We start from the raw sequence: 19948 nt of genomic DNA, 5'->3' as shown, positions 1-19948 counted from the left end.
CACTTGGGATAAGAGGGATGTTAAAGTCTGCTGGGATCTTTGCCAGCACAGGGAAGGCAAGCTGCGTGAATGATCTGCCTCACCTGGAAGGAACAATTCCCCAGGCAGAGCCTGGCCTCTACTATGGGGCAGATGAGCAATGCAGGGTTGCTTTTGGGAGTGCTGCTGTGGCCTGCACCTTCTCCAGGGATGATGTTGTAGGTAGAACCTTAGATCTGTCCTGATATCTCCCCACTCCTACCCAGTATCAGCCCCAGATCTTCCTTCTCCCCTCTGCCCAAACTTCTCCATCACCTGTCCCCAGCTGCACTTGCCCTGATAACCTCGTGTCTTAGGATCATAGGATCATAGTGATTTACCCAGGATCTCAGAACCAGTGAATATTTAAGATTCTAAACCCAATGCTGTTGTATCCCATTGCCTTTCTGGTAGTTTCCAGTTCCCTACATGTCTCTCCATGGTAATCAGGATCCCTGCTGCAGAGTAACCTGGCATCACCAACCCCACAGAACCTAGAAAGAAGAACTAGCTTTGTACCCTGACCCTGTAGCCCATACAAATATGGGCCTTAAAAGTGTGATATCAAACTTACAGCTTTCTCTCATCCTTTCTCAGGATATGTGCCAAGTTCTCTCCTGCCATACAGACCCTCAGGACCAAACCAGCTGTAGCCGCATCCTTATACCACTCCTAGATGGAACTGAATGTGGAATCAATAAGGTAAAAAGCAAGGTTTGCATTGAATGTTTAAAGAGGATTCCTCTAGTCAGGCAGAGTTAACTCAGTCTGCAGGGTGAGAAATAGTTGTTTGAGAAAAAGATCCTCCTGGTACACCACCATACTGTTAGTGTTGGACTTCTCTTTGTCCGTTTCCATGTCTCTCTCATTGAGTGGGATCTCTCCTTAATGTAGACAGATCTCTACTTTAGGCTGAGTTTGTGGGAACTACCAAATTCCAGTCAGATCTTATCTTTGTAGTTCAGAAATTGATTTTTTATCAGATTGCCCAAGGATGACTGGACCTGGTACACTAGCTTGGTGTAGAAGGAAAGAATTTGGTAAGGCAGATGATCAACTTTTTAATTTACAAGGTTAACTAGGACTGATCTTTTTCATCTAGTCTACTTTCCTGATTACTTCCTTTCAGGAAGCTTAGTGATGGACTGGGAAGTTATTGCTCAGTTGATACTTTTTTTTCCATCCTATTTGGTGCCTCCAAGGTCGGAAAAGTGGCTGTCTTATCTCATCCCTTTCTGTAAACATTCCAATCAGTTACTTTTCTGTTCTGTACCCTCTTATATAGTCAAGTCTAATTTCATTAGCTGACTTATAGTTACAAAGAGCTGAAAAATAAACAACTATTAAGCATCTATTATGTACACTTGTACAAAGATATCGAAGATTAAACAATGGCAAAGGCTTACATTCTACTGCAGAGTGGTGGACAAGCAGCTGCATAAAATAATAAATGATAAAGGCATGGTTGAACTCATATCCATTTTTGAATAGTATTCTGTAGAATATAAATGCTTTTAAAGAAAACTTTAATGCAAATATACCACAGAAGGCATACTTTTAAATAGATTGCTAAATGTTTTTCCCTGAACTTAGTCAACTCTAACCTACATTTGACAACCACACAGCTGAAAATATCCTCCAATTTTCTTAGAGTACTGTGACTGATATTCAACAAATACATCTCATAAGAAAATTTCATTAAAGAGGTATATGTTAAAACTAATATTTTTTTTCTTATTGGTTGATTGATAACAGCTCTCTTATTTAGCTGTTTAACTAACAGTTTTGTCCTCAAGGAGTTTACTAGAAGAAGCACCAAGAATTTTGCTTTGCGTCAAGGAGCAAGCATTTTTAAAATACCTACTATATCCTTGACACTGTGTTAATCGTTAGGGAGACAAAGAAAGGCAAAAAGGGGGGATCTCTGCTCCCAAAGACTCACAATAAAATGGGAAAGATGACATAAAGCATAAATGAAGGTGGGCAATCTTTAGGGGAAGGCAGTAATATTAAGAAGGACTGGGAAAAACTTTTTGCAGAAGGTAGGATTTTAGCTGAGTCTTGAAGAAAGCCAGGGATTCCAGAAGGCAGAGATAAGGAGAGAGCACATTCCATACAAACGTGGGAGACAATCAATGAAAAAGCTTGGAGTAGAGGCGGCTAGGTGGCGCTGTGGATAGAGCACTCGCCCTGGAGTCAGGAGCATCTGAGTTCAAATCCGACCTCAGACACTTAATAATTACCTAGCTGTGTGGCCTTGGGCAAGCCACTTAATTCCATTTGCCTTGCAAAAACCTTAAAAAAAAATCCAAAGAGAAAAAGCTTGGAGTCAGAGCTGGAGTTTTGTGACAAGAACAGGAAGGAGAACAGCATTGATGGGTTGTAGTGAACAAGTGGGGAGGAAGCTGTCAGAACACTGGATCAGATGATGAAAGACTTTCAAAGCCCAATAGAAGATTTTATATTTGATCCTTGAAGTAATAGAGAACTACTAAAATTCATTGAATGGGGTGATGGTTCTGTGATTGGATCTGCATTTTTAGGAATATTATTTTGACAACTGATTGGATTAGGGTGAGGAAAGATTTGAGTCTAGGAGACCAATCAACCAGCTATCACAATAGTCCAGGCATGAGTGGATGAGGATCTGTACTAGAGTGGTTGAAGTGTCCTAGGAAATGATACGACTTGCCTACTGATTTTCTGGTGGGGGAAGGGTGAGGAAAAAGAGTGAAGAATTTAGTATGACACCTAGGCTGGAAGTCAGAGTAACTGAGAGAATGGTGATACACTTTCTACAAGAATAGGGAAATCAGGAAATTAGGGTTTGGAGGAAGGATAATGAGTTTATTATGATAAAGGGAAACTGGTAAAGGCTTTTTTACAGAAGGTAAGGGTTAGCCAGGTTTGAAAGAAGCCAGGGAAACCAGGAGCTAGAGAGGGAGAGGGAGAGGGAGAGCATTCTAGGTCTGGGCAAAAGTGACAGAAAGTGCCCAGAGACAGAGGAAAGAGTGTCTTATGGAAAGAACAGCAAGGAGGCCCCTATCCCTGGCCTCACCACTCAACAGAGTATGTGAACTGACAGATGAATGACACCTTTTTTTGTGTGTTGACTATTTGCTTCCTTGTAGAAATGTGGGTTTAGAAAAAAAAAACATACCTAGGCCAATTAGTATGTTTTAAAAAAAAATCACCCAATTGTATTCTTCCTTCTCTCCCCACCCCCCTTCCAAAGATCTGTCCGTTGTAAGAAAGTATAACCAAAAAAAAAAAAAGAATAAAAAACTAACCCATTTTATGCAATGTTCCATTTCCATAGTTCCGTATGCAAAGGTGGATAGAACTGCCTCTTCACCTCCTTTCTGTGGGGCCAACTTTGTCATAATTTTGCAGTACTCGGTCTCAATTTTGTTGGATTGTTCTATTTAATTGTTATAGTCTGTGAATGTTGTTTTTCTGGCTTTGCTTCTTTCTTTGTCAGTTCATCTAATTCTTTCCATGCTTCTCTGTGTTCGTTTTAGTCACTGTTTCTATAGAAGGTAATATTCCATTATATTTGTGTACCATAATTTATTTAGCACTTCTCCAAATGAAAAATACTATTACAAATATGTTGATGTATTTATCTTTCTTCCCTTTCTTTTCCTTCCTTCCTTCCTCCCTCCCTCCCTCCCTCCGTTTCTCTCTCTCTGTCTTAATTTCTGTCTCTCTCTCTCTGTCTTTCTCTGTCTCTCTTTCCTCCCTCCCTCCCTACTCGAAGCATATGTTTAGCAGTAGAATCTCTTGATCAAAGGATATATGGACATTTTAAACACTATTTTCAACATAGTTTTTTTTTTTTTTTTTAATTCTAGTGGTGCTCTAAGGGCCACTGTCGTTCTCTGGAAGAGTTGACACCAGTTTCCTTGGTACACGGACAGTGGTCTAGTTGGGCTCCTCCAAGCTCTTGCTCTCGAACCTGTGGAGGAGGAGTCATCACCAGAAGAAGGCAGTGCAACAACCCCAGGTACATGGAACCTTCATTCCTGGGACTGGATGGGCCTGGGAGAACATCTCAGGCTCTTCCCTTATCTAAGAGCAGGGCTGTAGGTACATTATGACAAGGAAGATGTCCACATTGCTTTCCCTCCTGACTCTGCCTGATGGTACTTTTCAGACCTGCCTTTGGTGGTCGTGACTGTGTAGGTGCTGACCTTAAGGCTGAGCTGTGCAACACTCAGGTAGGGATGCACCTTTTAGATCAGTTGGTGGGTAGAGACCTCTGTTAACCTGAATCCTATTATCAGGAGGCGCCAAGTCATTGCAGTGAATGTTTAACTAATCAAGACCCTAGAGGTCATTATAGTCTTTCTCCCAGCACAAAAATTGCCTACTGAAATTCTGAACTAATAGAGATAAGAAAGGACTAAATCCTATACTCCTGGATGGGTAGGGAGAAGCAGGGACATCTGTGCTGCCATCTGCAGGAGCTTTACTCCCTTTCATAAAGGCACAGTTTAAGAGTCCCCCCCCCCCCCCCCCCTTGAAATGAGTTGCAATCTGCCTCTTAACTTTCATCTGTGCATCTTAATTTTGTTTTCCAGAGCTATATAAAATAAGTATACCCTTCAGGTATCTGAAGAAAGCTGTTATGCCTTCATCATTCTCTCTTCCCCAGGCAAAGCACCCCAAGATCCTCTTATCTTCCAGGACTTTAAGGGAGTAGATAATATAAAAAAACTAACTTGAGACACATTGAGGCTCATCCTAGAAAGGCCTTAATGCTATCTATTATGAACTACATGAGAAGCTGAGCTACACCAAGTCTTTTTGGAGGATTCTCCATTTTTTTTTTCTGACCAGTTTTCTTGACTAAATTTAAATAATTGGAGCTTTCCTCTCAATAGTCTTGTGTACTTTCTGTGTCCTCTGGATCGCCTCTGTTCCTCTTTTCTGCAGGCTTGTGTGAAAACCCAGCTAGAGTTCATGGCTCAGCAATGCTCTGCAACTGATGGGAAGCCACTTTACCTCACTCCAGGGGTCCCCACCTTCTACAGCTGGAAGTCAGCTGCTCAGTATAGCCAAGGTAGAGGAAGGGGATGAAGATACCAGGAGAGAAGTGAGGTCATCTTTTCTCTGTGACTCACAGTATTGTGGCTGCCCTGCTGGAATTTATCTTTGTGTCCTTCCATCTCCCCTATCTGGGTCCTCTAAACCTTGTGTTCCATTCTTTGTGGTACATTGGCAAGAGTATTGGATTTAAAGTCAGCTCTGTCTCCTATTACCAGTGTGACTTTGGGCAAGTTACTTTACATTTTTGGACTTCATAATCTTCATTTGTAAAATGAGTTGATTTGATAAGGTAGTTTCTAAAGCCTCCTCCAGTTCATGGGATCACTCAATCAACAAGCATTTATGACATGTACTAGAGATATGTCCCTACTTATATAACTAGTTACTTAATAGTGACTCCTCTAGAAGTCTTTCTAAGACTATAAAATAAGAATAGAATAACAGAGTATACTGGAGACATTTTGGGGTATAGGCCCTTATCAGCAACTGTATTGGGAGTTGAGAGGACTTAATGGTATTCAGTTCTGCTTATTTTTCCCATTACTTAGGAGCAAGTGGGTTATTTTATTGTGTTAGTGCTCACACCTAGAAAGATGAGAAAGAACATGTACAGAACCTATGTATTAGAAGCCACATTTATTAAAGTTAAATTTTAGAATGTTGGGGATTAACCTTGGCCTCAGTGTAGGAAAACAGTTGCTCATTGAGGTCCTGGGTACTTGCATTTGCCAGACATCAGAATTCAGCTCTATTGCCAGTCCTAGTTGTATTAAAGGTCTAAACTTGGGAAGCAAACTCAGAAAGAAAATGGTCCTCTTGTTTTAGAAGCTCTGGGCAATCCTTGATTTGCAAGGAAAATGTTAGCTTCTCTCATGATTTATGGCATTCCTAATGATTTTCCTCACTTCCCCATTATGTTTTAAGCTTTTTAAGTTTTTTTTTTTTTTTAGTTTTTTTGCAAGGCAAATGGGGTTAAGTGGCTTGCCCAAGGCCACACAGCTAAGTGTCTGAGACCAGATTTGAACCCAGGTACTCCTGACTCTAGGGCCGGTGCTTTATCCACTGTGCCACCTAGCCACCCCTCTTTTTAAGTTTTTAATTCATTTTTAGTTAATTTCCACATCCCCTAGTGGGAAGACTAGGTTTTACCTATCGATCAAATTTCTGAGTTGAGAAGTTAGGATATTAGAGCTTTACAATTGGTTGAGAGGGTATAGAAGGAAGGAAAGAAAGGAAGTCTGTGTGTGTGTGTGTGTGTGTGTGTGTGTGTGTGTGTGTGTGTGTATTTGCTTGTAGGCCTGCTGCTCCCTTCTGTTGGCTTATTCCAATGCTTACTGTGGAAGTTTACAGATTGCTACATACAAATAAGGGTCTGTTCTCATGCCCTTGGGTTAGGGTCTGGGTCTGTTTTCATGCCCTTGGGTTGGAGTCTACCTCCTTACCTATACATTCCTAGAGTAAGGTATCCTTTCTTCCACACAAGTGGTCATTACCTCTATAGTTACATCACTCAGGGAGTTTGGATGGGGCCTCATGGTTTAGGAATATAAGAATAACAAAAAGAAAAAACACAAACTTTCCTACAAAAAACCTCAAATGCTTTTAGGACAATCCATGGTCTAAATATATAACAATTCTTTAAACTATACATTACTGTATTCCCCTCACTCCCTTCTTCTCCAGTAATCTCTTATAACAAAGAATTTTAAAATTAAGAAAAAGAAGGAAAACTCAAACAAAACTGATCAATACATTTTTAAAAAATCTGATGTTATATGTAATATTCCACACTTGTGGATCTTCCTGAACCTATCACTACTTCAGAACAGTGGGTAAGCATCTTCCTTTATCTCTTCTTTAGAGCCAAGTTTACTCTATTATTATTTTTTTTTAGGTTTTTGCAAGGCAAACAGGGTTAAGTGGCTTGCCCAAGGCCACACAGCTAGGTAATTATTAAGTGTCTGAGACCAGATTTGAACCCAGGTACTCCTGACTCCAGGGCTGGTGCTTTATCCACTACTCCACCTAGCCACCCTGTACTCTGTGTTATTTTGCGGCATTAATTTTTTTTCAGTTGTTTTGTGGTTTTTGCTCTTTCTGTTTTCATTGTTGTAGTTAGTTGTTTTTTTTAGTTTTTTTTGCAAGGCAATGGAGGTTAAGTGGCTTGCCCAAGGCCACACAGCTAGGTAATTATTAATTATTAAGTGTCTGAGGCCAGATTTGAACTCAGGTCCTCCTGACTCCAGGGCTGGTGCTCTATCCACTGCGCCACCTAGCCAACCTGTAGTTACTTGTTGATTGTTTTCTTGACTGCTTATTTCATTTTACATGAGTTTGTGTAAGTCTTTCCATGCTTCTCTGTATTCAGCATATTTAACGTTTCTTATCACACAATAACATGTCACAATTTGTTTAGACATTTCCCAATAGACAGGAATCTATTTTGTTTCCATTTATTGACTACTACAACAATGCTACTATAAATTTGGTGGAAACTTTCTTTGTCAGTCATGTCCTTAGGGGAGTATGTCTTACAGGTGGGATCTCTGAGTCAAAAGATATTGACATTCAGTCTACTCTCTTTTTTGAAAGGCAATGGCGTTGAGTGATTTGCCCAAGATCACACAGCTAGGTAAATTCAGTCAGCTTTTTTTTTTTTGCATTATTCCAAATTGTTTTTAAGAATGCAAACTCATAGCTCCACCAACAATGCATTAGTGTACCTGATTTTCCAGTCTTTCCAACACTGATCACTCTATGTTTTGTTATCTTTTCAATTCCCTGGGAATGAAATAAAACCTCCAGGTTGTTTTGAGTGACATTTTTTTATTGCCATTGATGATATGGAGATGTCCTATGGCTGTTTGTTAATGGTTTACATTTTTTCTTTTGCGAACTATTCATATCCTTTTTTTCCCCTCAGGGAGACATGATTTAACTCAATTATATCAAACCTAATTCTAAACTTTAAAGTCTTCTCTACAGGTATAATAAATAAACGAACATTCATTCAGGACTTTTGTCTTATACTTTTTATATTGAGGTATCTTCTGTTACAACACAAAAATGGGAGCTTAAAAAATAGCTTCCAATTCAGCAATCTTCAAGCTAAACCTACTTCTAAGGCCAGATGATGAAAGCTCTGGCGTACCCCCAACTGGCCTTCATAGGCTGTCACTGCTCCCTTCACTTTTCTTCTTCTACTTAGGTATCAGGTAGCATAGTACAGATTCTTTCACATCTCTGCCTTCCTAGGAAATAATCTGTGCAAGCACATGTGCTGGGCCTCTGGAAAGAATTTCGTAGTGAGCCGTGGGGAAAGTTTCTTGGATGGAACTCGATGTGTGTCTGCAGATCACCAGGCAGAGGGGACCATGAGCCTCTGTGTGATGGGCAGATGTAGGGTATGTAAGGCCATTTTGTGTGTGTGTGTGTGTGTGTGTGTGTGTGTGTGTCTGTGTGACAAACAGACTGAAGCTTGAAGGAATTTTTGATTCTCCAATTAGAATGTAAGCTCCCTGAGGGCAGGGACTATTTTTTGGCCTCTTTTTGTATCCCCCAGTGCTTAGCACAATGCCATGTACACAGAAGACACTTAATAAAATACTAATTGTCTGTTTTTCCTAAATCCAAGTTACAATGTCAAAAGAAGTGATATTTGCCTTTGGTATCATCCCCTTTGCCCTCCTTTCAAATCACACCATTTGTACACTTGCCCAGACTGCCTTTATGTTCATATATATATATATATATATATATATATATATATATATATATATATATATATATATATGTATATATATATATACATATATATATATTTATATGTATATGTATGAATGAATGAGAATTTATTGAGTGCTGACCAGGTGGCCAGCTTTGGGAATAATAATAGAAAAGTGAATGAGTCCTTGCTCTCAAGGAGCTTACAGTCTAATTGGGGGAGATAATGCATTAAAAAAAGAGTTTGGCTGCAGGTTAATAAAAAGGCCCAGAAATCCTATGAGTAAAGCATTGGGGTAGATGATGAGACCCATTAGTCCCCAGGTTAGATAAGTAGATTGATAACAGTGCAAAGGTATAGAGAAAGGAAACTGGTAAAGTCTGGAGGATTGGAGGGTTCTGTGGCAGGGCAGATGGTAAGGCCTGGTGTGCTCCATCTCATAGAAAGGAATAAAGTTGTTGACTGCCATATTATCTAAATCTTGTAAGCAGTCAAGCAGCCAGGGTTAAAGGTAAATGCAAGGAAGGAGGTACCCCCAGGAGTGATGAGTCTTCCCATCTACTGATCTTGGTGGGTCTGAGATGACCCTGGGAAGGGGAAAGAGGGGAAGGTCAGGTCCTAAGCTTGTTTCATCCAGAATCCAATTTTTTTGCCTTCTCTTTTGATCAGGCATTTGGATGTGATGGCAGAATGGATTCTGGACACGTGAGGGATGTGTGCCAGGTCTGTGGGGGAGACAACACCACATGTAGCAGAGTGAGCGGCACTTACTCTGGAGGGAGGGCCCAAGGTACTGCAGAACCTTTCCCAACTTGTGAATGGTGCTTTTCCTTAACAGAAGATTCCTTTTCATTAGTGTACTAGTGAGAAAACAAGAAGCATCCAGATAAATTCCACAGGCTCTGACCCATCTCCTATTTGAATTTCCTCCTAGAGTATGTCACATTCTTGACAATTCCTCCTAATTTTACCACTGTGCATATAATCAACCAGAAACCTCTCTTCACACACCTGGGTAAGTAGGCAGGAAAAAAAAGGGCAACATCATAATTAGTTAGCCCTTCTGGATCTTGCCCACAACTCATCATATAATATCTGTAAATATCCCATTGAAGTTAGCACTATTTGTGAGCATTGCATGAATGAAAAGCATTTATTAAGTGTTGACTATGTGCCAATCACTGGCACATTTCACACTGTAGTGAAAATATTTCAACTTTCAAAGGATTATAGGTACAGCTGTCCTTTATTTTGCAGGTTGGCAAACTGATTAGTGCCAGAATTCTAACTCAAGATTGTCTGTCCACAAATCTGTTGTCTTTTCCATTATATCATACTGCCCATGGGATTCACAGAAGGAACAAATCCCAGCTGACTTAACTCTTAGTTGCAGTGACCAGTCATTTGAGAGAGTATCCCAACTTGTAATTCTTTTGTTGTAACTTTTCCCTTTCTACTTCCATTGATCCTGCTCACATCTCTGACTCCATTCCCTAAGGCTTTCTGGTTAAGACTCATTCCTGGATGACCAGAGTTTTCTGTGAACAGAAAGTAGAAACAGATGGCTAATATTCTTCCTTTAATGTTAACACTTTTCTGAACCATAGCTGTGAAGGTAAGAGGACAGTATGTGGTGGCTGGGAAGAGAAGCATCTCGTTAAACACCACCTACCCCTCAGTCCTGGAAGACAATCAAATTGAGTACAAGATGTTCCTCACCGAGGAAAAGATGCCCCTCTTAGAGGAGATCCACATCAGAGGACCCACCCAAGAGGACATTGAAATACAGGTGATGATGAAAATGATGGTAGATAAGGTAGTAAAAGCTGGATAACATTTGTTAAAAGTTTGTCCTCCCTCCTGTTTGCTATTCTGAACCAGACATGGGGATTTATAAGTCTCAGAGGAATAAAATCAATATTGTATTTTTAGGAAAATAATTTTTTTTTGCAAGGCAGTGGGGTTAAGTGACTTGCCCAAGGTCACACAGCTAGGTAATTATTATGTGTCTGAGGCTGAATTTAAATTCAGGTTCTCCTGACTCCAGGTCCTGTGCTCAATCCACTGTGCCACTTAGCTGCCCTGGGAAAGTAATTTTTAATAGAAGTCATCTAAGATGGTTGTTGGATATATAACGTGCTGAGGTAAATAAGAATATTGATGGTGGTCCTTACAGAGTAACTTGAATTCACAAAGGGACTACTCTCTACCCTTACCTCCTTAGAGATAGCAACCTGCCTAGTTTCTGCCAAACTAATTTCCAGTTTTCCCATCAATTTTTGTCAGATGTGGAGTTCATGCCCTCAGATCTTGGATCTTTGGGTTTATAAAAAACTAGATTACCATGGTAATTTGCTATTATGTATTGTATATCTTATCTGTTCCACTGTTCATCATTCTATTTCTTATCCAGTACCAGATTGTTTTAATGATAACCACTTTGTAATATGGTTTGAAATCTAGTGAACTAGGCTGCTTTCCTTCACATTTTATTCCATTGATTCCTTTGATATTTTTGACTATTTGTTCTTCCAGATGAATTCTGTTATTTTTTTCCTTCTAGGTCTATAGAAGAATTTTTTTGTAGTCTGATTGGTACAGCAATGAAAAATTAATTTATATAGAATTGTCATTTTTATTATATTGACTTGGCCTACTCATGAACCATTAAAATTTCTACAGTTGTTTAGATATGACTTTATTTTTATGAAAAGGGTTTTATAAATATATTATTATAGTTTCTGGATTTGTATGACAGTTATATTCCCAAGGATTTTATATCATCTGTAGTTATTTTAAATGGAATTTCCCCTTCTGTCTCTTCCTATTGGACATCATTGGTAATATATAAAAATGCTAATATTTATGTGGATTTATTTTATATCCTATAATTTTGCCAAGGTTGTTAATTATTTGAGCTTTTTTTTAGTTGATTCTCTAGTACCGTCATATCACCTGCAAAAAATGATAGTTTTGTTTCCTCATTGCCTATTCTTATTCCTTCAGTTTTTTTTGTCTTACTGCTATAACTAGCATTTCTATTATGATATAGAATAATAGTGAAGATAATGGACATCCTTTCTTCTCCCTTGATCTTACTGGGAAAGCTTTTAGCTTATCCTCATTACAGATGCTGCTTACTGATGGTTCATTTTAAAGATCCATTTATTTCTAATTTTTTTTTAACCAGGAATGGCTGTGGTTTTCTAGTGTTTTTAATAGGAATAGGTGTTTTATTTTGTCAAAAGCTTTTTCTGTATCTATTGAGATAATTATATGATTTTTGTTGTTTTGATTATTTATGTGGCCAATTATGCTTATGGCTTTTCCAATCTAGAACTAGTTTTGCATTCCTAGCATAACTCCTACTTGATCATGGTTTATGTTCTTTGTGATATATTGCTGTAATCTTGCTAGTATTTTATTTTAAAATTTTATTTAAAATTATTATATCAATATTCATTAGGGAAATTGGTCTATAATTATCTTTCTATGTTTTGGCTTTACCTGCTTAAGATATCTGGATCATATTTGTGTCACAGAAGGAATTTGGTAGAACTCCTGCTTTATCTGTTTTTTCAAATGATTTAAATAGAATTGGAATAAATTGTTCTTTAGGTGCTTGGTAGAATTCACTTGTAAATCCATCTGGTCCTTGAGATTAATTTACAAGCTAAAAAAATTAGGTCCCTTAGGGACCTAATTTATAACTTGTCAATTTCTTTTTTCTAATATAGAGTTATTTATGTAGTCTATTAATTCTTCTGTTAATAGGAGAAATTTATTTTTATAAATATTCATTCATTTCACTTAGATTTTCAGTTTTATGGCATGAAATTAGGCAAAATAACTCCTAATAATTGCTTCAATTTATCTTCACTAATAATGCAAATTCATCCTTTTCACTTTTGATATTTATAATTTGGTTTTCTTTGTTTTTTAAATCAAATTAACCAATGGCTTATCTTTATTATTTTTTTTCATAAAACTAGTTCCTAGCTTTATTTATTAGATTGTTGTTTTTTCTTTCAATTTTTTTTTAGGTTTTTGCTGAACAATGGGGTTAAGTGGCTTGCCCAAGGTCACACAGCTAGATAATTATTAAGTGCTTGAGGTTGGATTTGAACTCAGGTACTCCTGACTCCAGGGCCAGTGCTCTATCCACTGTGCCAACTAGCCACCCCTTTTCTTTCAATTTTATTAATCTCTTCTTTGAGTTTTCAGAATTTCTATTTTGGTGTTTAATTAGGAAATTTTCATTGGCTCTTTTTCTATTTTTTAAAATTGTATATTTTATTTATTGATATGCTCATTTATTGATGTACATATTTAGAAAAATAAATTTACCCCTAAACAGTACTCTAGTTACATCCCACAAATTTTGGTTTGTCATCTCATTCCTGTCATTTTTTTTAATGACATTATTGATGATTTCTCTAGTTTGTTTTTTGATCCACTTATTCTTTAGGATTAGATTATTTAGTTTCCAATTAATTTTTAATTTATACTTCTAAAACCCTTTATTGAACATAATTTTTATGATATTATGATATGATAAGGTTTCATTTAATGTTTCTATTTTTTCTGCATTTGTTTGTAAAATTTTTATGCCCTAATACATGGTCAATTTTTGTGAGGCTGAGAAAAAGGTATATTCCTTTCTATTCTTATTCAGTTTACTTCAGAGATATATGTTATTTAATTTTTCTAAAATTCTTTCATCTCCTTAACTTTTTTATTTATTTTGTAGCTAGATTTATCTTGTTCTGAGATGAGAAAATTGAGGTCTCTCATAGTAAATGTAATAGTCTATGATTGTTGGAATATACAGAAGTATATAACATAGAATCTGTTCTCAAGAAGGTTACAGTCTAGTGGAAGAGACAGAACTTATATAAATAACTAAAGAACCATGTTAGATAGCAAATGATTAAAAATGTTAGCTTATATGCTATAGACTACAAATATGTTTGAGCAAAGAAAAAAGGTTATTGATAGCTGGAGTATTTGGGAAGGTCTCATAAAGGAAAGGGTATCCTTTGACCTAGCCATCCCATTGGTAGCTATAGACCCTAAGGAGACCAAAGACAAAAAGAATGGCTGTTTGTGTGTGTGTATGTGTGTGTGTCTGTCTGTCCAGATACCCAAATCAGTATGTTATTTTTGCAAAGAGTTGGAATAGATGCCTCTCTATTGATTAATAGCTAAAAAAATTGTGGTATGCAAATAAACTATGATAAATGTGAAGAATTCAAAGAAGCATGGAAAATCTTGTGAACTGCAGCAAAGTGAAGCAAGCAATATCAGGAACACAATGTGACCAATGAGTATAGGAATGTACCTAGAGAGAACAAAAATACTAAATATGCCATGATTATAATGATCAAACTTGGCCCTGGACAAGAGGTTCAAAATCTGACTCTCCCTTCTTTGCCCAACTATGGATGTGGACTCTTATCTAAACTAAATTTGCTTGATGTTTTCCTAAATTGCATTTTTTCCTTCTTTTAAAAAAAACTCACTCTATTTTTAATATATAATAGATATAAGGGATGACTTTCCATGTAGAAGAAGGGGAAAGGGATATATATATATATATATATATATATATATATATATATATATTTAGGAAAGAGGTGACATAAAAACAAATGATGTCAATTAAAAATTTTCATTTAAAAAGGAACTGATCCCTGAATGATTCATTCTCCATTTTCCTGAACTCTCAGTTTATTTTAAACTCTTCCTTCCTATTCTGATGCAGGTTTACAGAAAGTATGGGAACGAATATGGAAACCTCACCAGCCCTGAGATCACTTTCAGCTACTTCAAGCCTAAGCAGCAGCAGACCTGGGTGTGGGCAGTGGTATCTGGGACCTGTTCTGTAAGCTGTGGGGAAGGTGAGGATTGAGAAGCTGATATTTTACTTCCTTCACCAGCAGAAAAGGATCTACTTCTTTCTTTAAGGATCTAGATGGAACTTACCCTAAAAGCTTCGGCAGAAGAGCTTAGATAGACCTTTCCTTATGTTGTTTTCCTTCTTAGGGGTACGTCAAATGAATTATAGCTGCTTTGACCAAGCCCAGAACAAGTGGACTGATGATGTCTACTGTGGGGGGACTATGAAGCCCCTTCCATGGGAGGAACTCTGTGTCCCTGGGCCATGCCCACCATAGTGAGTGCTGTTGATATGATTTTGATTTTATAATTCTCTTAGCAGAAGATAAATGGCTGCTTAGTTCTCACCTGTCAGTCTCATTTCCATTCCTTTACTTATGTTACTACTTAACTATATAGGCAGCTGATGAGGATTATGCCTAAGGGCAGGTGCTAGGGCTAGATTTTACTGAGTATTTCTTACCCCCTTTCCCAAGTGTTCACACTGGAGAGAATTAAGATGTCACAAATAGAAGCTTTGGTTGGGATTATGTGTATAGGATTCTCAAGTCTGTTTCAACTTCATTCTCCTTTTTTGCTACCTACTCCTTGAATCTCCACCTAACCATAAAAGCTTTGGAATTATCAAAGCATAGATCCTGAGGCAATTGTCCTGATTTTCTCACTCTATAGGGCAGTAGCCTGCAGTCAAACAAAAGGGAAAAAAATACCCCACTCCAAGATGTGAGGAACTTAGTTTCCCAGCCCTAGCCTGGTCCACTTTACCAGGTTCATTATTGATTGACTGGAGGCAGCAGAACTATTTGGGAGTCTGCCCAAGCCAGCCAGGCCCCAGGAATTTTTCCAGGGTAAGGCCAAGCCTCACTGGCTCTCATCCTCCCTTCTTAGTTGGACAGCAGGAGACTTTGGTCCTTGTAGCACAACCTGTGGAGGAGGAGTGAGAGAACGGACAGTGAGTTGTGTGAAGGTAGAGGGCAACCTTACCCTGACGTTACCGGAATCCTACTGCAAAGCTTCTCTCCAGCCCATTGCTACTGAGTCCTGCAACCCCCAGCTCTGCCTTACCAGGTAATGGGTCCAGCTGTGGGCAGAATTGTGAAATGGGACACCTTAGATTGACTATGACTTGGGGTCCTTTCCTCTTTGTTCCTCATTCCTCTTAACTATCTTTACCATCCTCCCTGCCCTCAGAATACCAGAGGTATTCTATTAGCCACTGCCAAAACAGCTGCCCAGAGAGCTGCCTTTCTTTACTGAGGGCTCTTCTCTGCCATCCTTCTTTTCTTTCCCTTTACTCTCTTTTGCCCACTAGAATTTCCTTTTCTTGTATCATTTCATCAGAGTGTCTGTCACCCAGCTAACCTGTTCAACTTTCTCTTTTATTCCCCAAACAAAATGTACTAGTTAGAAAGAGCTAGTAAGATATTCTTGGGTGACATATATTCATTTGAAAAGCTGTCATCTGGAGTCATCATCCCCTGCCTTTATTGCCTGTTCTATGAGAGACATTAAAGGTGGTCTGGGTGGGAAAGGAAAGTCATTCAATAACAGGACAATAGGTAAGAGATATCAGAGATAGGCATGTCCTTGTAACCCTTCCTATGTAGGATAAATGAGACTATCTTTCAAATCACCCTACCTAGTGCACTTCTATTTAATTCACAGATGTTAATTAAATACTAATTATTTGAAAGGCTCTGTAGTTCTAGGAGATACAAAGACCTGAACAAAATAATCCTTCTCCTCAGGGAGTTTTCCATAGGATCAGTCTTGCCTGACACCTCCATGATTCCTTGAGATTCTCTCTCCATACTTGTTTTAGATCTAACTTGTAGGAAGACTTTTTCATCTTCCATACCACTTCTAAGTGATAGAGTAGACAGCATATTGGAATAGACATTCCAATAGACCTTAGTTTGAATCCTGTTTCAGATACTTAACTGTCTTACCTGTGGCAAGTCAGCCTCAGTTTCCTCATGTGTGAAATAGGGATAATAACAGCACCTACCTCACAAGGAGTGGGAAGAATCAAATGAGATAACATCTATATGGTGCTTTGCAAACCCTAAACTACAGGCTATTATTGTTATCAATCTTCTTTCAGGAATGGTGGGGTTTTTTTGAGATAAGATGAGAAGTGTCTTAGTTTCTTATTTTTTTTTATTCTGACATTCTCTGTCTTTGGGGTTCAGTAGAGTCATAAAGAGAGAAAAATGGGACCTCCTGACTCTTACATTCTGTCTTCAGGTGGAAGGTGTCAAAACCTGGTCCATGCTCTTCCGCCTGTGGTCTGGGTATAGCCCAGAGGAATGTGACATGCATACAAGAAGGGGATGACCTAGAAGGCCTGGTGGATGACAGGCTATGCTCTATGGAAGAAAAACCTCCTCACCTCTTGCCATGTGTAGTGACTGTCTGCCCCCTGGGCTGGAATACTGTAAGATTTGGTTTTGAATCTGACCTCAGATACTTAACTAGCAGTGTGACCCTGGGGCAAGTCACTTAACCTTAGCTTATTTATATGTACAATACCTACCTCCCAGGGTTCTTACGAAGGTCAAATGATATATAATATATAAAACTTTTGCAAACGCAACATGCCATGTGAATGCTATCCATTGTTAGTTGGACTCCAAACCCTCATATTCTATCATCAGGTATCACTCAAATTTCTAATCAAATTTCTTTGTGTAAAGAATACAAAGCAAAAATATGAATTTCCTGAATTTATATGGGAAAAATGCCTCTTCCTTGGAAGGCTTTGGGAGGGCATTTTTATAGAGTACTTAATTACTAGGAAAGGGCAGGGGTTGAGGAAAATAATCTATTCCAGGAAGGAGGTGCAGTAAGTTTAAAAGTTTCAGTCTTTTTTATTTCCCAAGCCAATTTATTCTCTCTCTCTCTCTCTCTCTCTCTCTCTCTCTCTCTCTCTCTCTCTCTCTCTCATTATCATTTATGATGGGGCTGAGGGGTTCCTTATTTTGTCACAGCAAGAACCTGCATCTTTTCTGGAAGAAGCTATGGACCAATTTGGAGCTTCCTGGAAGGAGAATCTAACAGTGCATGTGTGGAGCCCTCTGGTTGGAGAATGCTCAGTCTCCTGTGGTACAGGTGAGGATCTTTGGGAACTTCAATATAAAGAGCTGAGGTATATGAACTTTTCATCTCTCTGATCACCAGAGCTCCCATGAGAATCAGAATAAGTTAGATCAATTAAAAACTTCTCTTTCAACTGGATTTGGTATTGGAGGACCTGAGGTTGAATCTCAGCTCTGCTGCTATTTGTATGATCTTGGGCAAGTCACTTCTATGGATCTCAGTTTCTTCATTTACGAAATGAAAGAGTTGCATTCAGGTCTCTTTTTGTATTAATAACATGCTTGTAGTTAGAGTTCCTAGAGAAATCAGAACAGGGTTGACCTTCATTTGTTTCCAGACATAGCACAAGGATACCACCATGGTTGGCATGGGCTTTTACCTACTTCTGGAAGATTTTGCTTTCCTAGAATGAGTTTTACTTTTCTCTGGAAGTTGTTCAGTTTTATTCAGGTTGCTAAATTGAATATTATGAAGTGCTAGTGCTGGACACTAGGAGAGGAGGACCAAAAAAGAAAAGACAAGATACTTGGAGCTGAAATATAACCAGTCTAGTTAACAAGAAAGATATAACCAGAGGTGATGTCAACATATCATTGATATGAAGAAGCAACATGATGTAGTTGCAAGAGTGTCCAGATTTGGAATCAGAAGACCTGGGCTCAGACTGCAGCTTCAGAAATTGGAGGAAATCATGGGATTATTGAAGTACTAATTAATTTATGGAATTATGAAATGGGGCAGGCATGCCTGATTCTTTGGGTATTTGCCAGGAAAGACCAATAGCAGGATCCAGTGCTTTGTTGGATCACACTTTAAGGTATAGAGGCAGAGGACATGGGGATGGGGGGGATGGTGAAGGAAGATAGGCAGGGTGGGGAAGAGAGGCAAAGAGTCACTCATGTAACCTTGGATTGGAGTTGGGAGCACATGGTGGAATGAACCCAGGTGGTGATGGAAGAGTGAGGAGTTTGTGATCTCATTTTTATAGTGTTTTGGTGGGGGACAGATGAATACTTACTTATCTGTGCTACCTTGGGATTAGTTCATTAATAAAGCTACATCATTTCAAAGTTAGTTATCAGCAGCATCTGGTGTTCTGCTGACCTTACTGTGGATCTCTGAGCTTAGGTGAAGTTCATTGCAAATAAATCTGATAGGGGCGGCTAGGTGGGGTAGTGGCTAAAGCACCGGCCCAGGAGTCAGGAGTACCAGGGTTCAAATCCGGTCTTAATAATTACCTAGCTGTGTGGCCTTGGGCAAGCCACTTAACCCCATTTGCCTTGCAAAAACCTAAAAAATAAATAAATAAATCTGATAAAGGTTAATTGAGATACATACTCCAAGCAAAATCAATTTATTAACAATGAAGCATATAACTTAACAAAATGGGTCAGATTAGTTACCTCAGTAAATCCTGAAAGGGGAGGGGGGAGAGCCTTCTTTATTGACATGCAGGAAAAGAGGGGGTCTGGATAGTTGGGGAATTACAATTGGCTATATAAAGAAAAATGGGTTGGCATTCATGTCCTCTGAAAATAAAGGCGTGTCAGTTGTTTTTATAGGACTTTTCTGCCTCTTGTAATCTTTGTTAGGGAATCAGTACCACCAGTCTCCCTTATCCCTTGGAAGACATTAAATCTCCCCTTTAGGAAAGGACATATCTTTTGGGGGAATGGCACCAAGTTAAGGTGATTGGGGCTTCCAGACAAGCAGCAGATGTTAATGTTTTCCTTCAACTACACCTTTAGACTATCAAAGGGAGAACTGCAAAGAGAGTGTGGCTTGACAAAATGGGACAGAGACAGAACATTTTAATTTCCTCAGCTTTATATATCATAGAACCAATAGACCCTCCAGGAAGAGCTTGATGACTTCCTTTGATTTAGCACATAGTCTTGGGATGTGATTTTTATTAAAAATGATAATTTGTACATTATACTCCTTTGATCTTTGAGATAGCTTGAATGTGACTTCTAGGTTTCCATTTGTAATCTTACTTCTTGTTATGGTTCTTGCTTACTTCTTTATACTGGCCTCATAAACTTACTATATTAACTAGAAGTCTATGTTGAAGAATGGCCAGTGGGAGCAGAAGAAGATACAATTTAGCTCAGCTATTTAGGCCTCAATTTACTTATCTGAAAAAATGAAGAAGTG

At 38.5% G+C, this 19948-nt stretch overlaps 1 protein-coding gene across 4 annotated transcripts in view; it reads left to right on the top strand.

The window, feature by feature from the left end:
• Positions 1-19948, top strand: part of ADAMTS13 (ADAM metallopeptidase with thrombospondin type 1 motif 13) — a 42017-nt gene that overhangs the window by 9132 nt on the left and 12937 nt on the right. For all 4 annotated transcript variants that reach the window (XM_074210778.1, XM_074210777.1, XM_074210775.1 and 1 more), the window contains 14 exons: positions 47-197; positions 616-720; positions 3873-4024; positions 4175-4238; positions 4957-5083; positions 8326-8474; positions 9464-9584; positions 9729-9809; positions 10402-10583; positions 14559-14694; positions 14840-14969; positions 15581-15760; positions 16940-17129; positions 17683-17803. In XM_074210778.1, the coding sequence (XP_074066879.1) occupies positions 47-197; positions 616-720; positions 3873-4024; positions 4175-4238; positions 4957-5083; positions 8326-8474; positions 9464-9584; positions 9729-9809; positions 10402-10583; positions 14559-14694; positions 14840-14969; positions 15581-15760; positions 16940-17129; positions 17683-17803 (1889 nt within the window). The remainder of the gene's footprint in view (positions 1-46; positions 198-615; positions 721-3872; positions 4025-4174; positions 4239-4956; positions 5084-8325; positions 8475-9463; positions 9585-9728; positions 9810-10401; positions 10584-14558; positions 14695-14839; positions 14970-15580; positions 15761-16939; positions 17130-17682; positions 17804-19948) is intronic.

This window comes from Macrotis lagotis, chromosome 1 (genome assembly GCF_037893015.1).
Source record: "Macrotis lagotis isolate mMagLag1 chromosome 1, bilby.v1.9.chrom.fasta, whole genome shotgun sequence".
Classification (NCBI taxonomy): domain Eukaryota; kingdom Metazoa; phylum Chordata; class Mammalia; order Peramelemorphia; family Peramelidae; genus Macrotis; species Macrotis lagotis.
The sequence above is the reverse complement of the archived record's forward strand: the minus strand, read 5'-3'. Positions and strand labels throughout refer to the sequence as shown.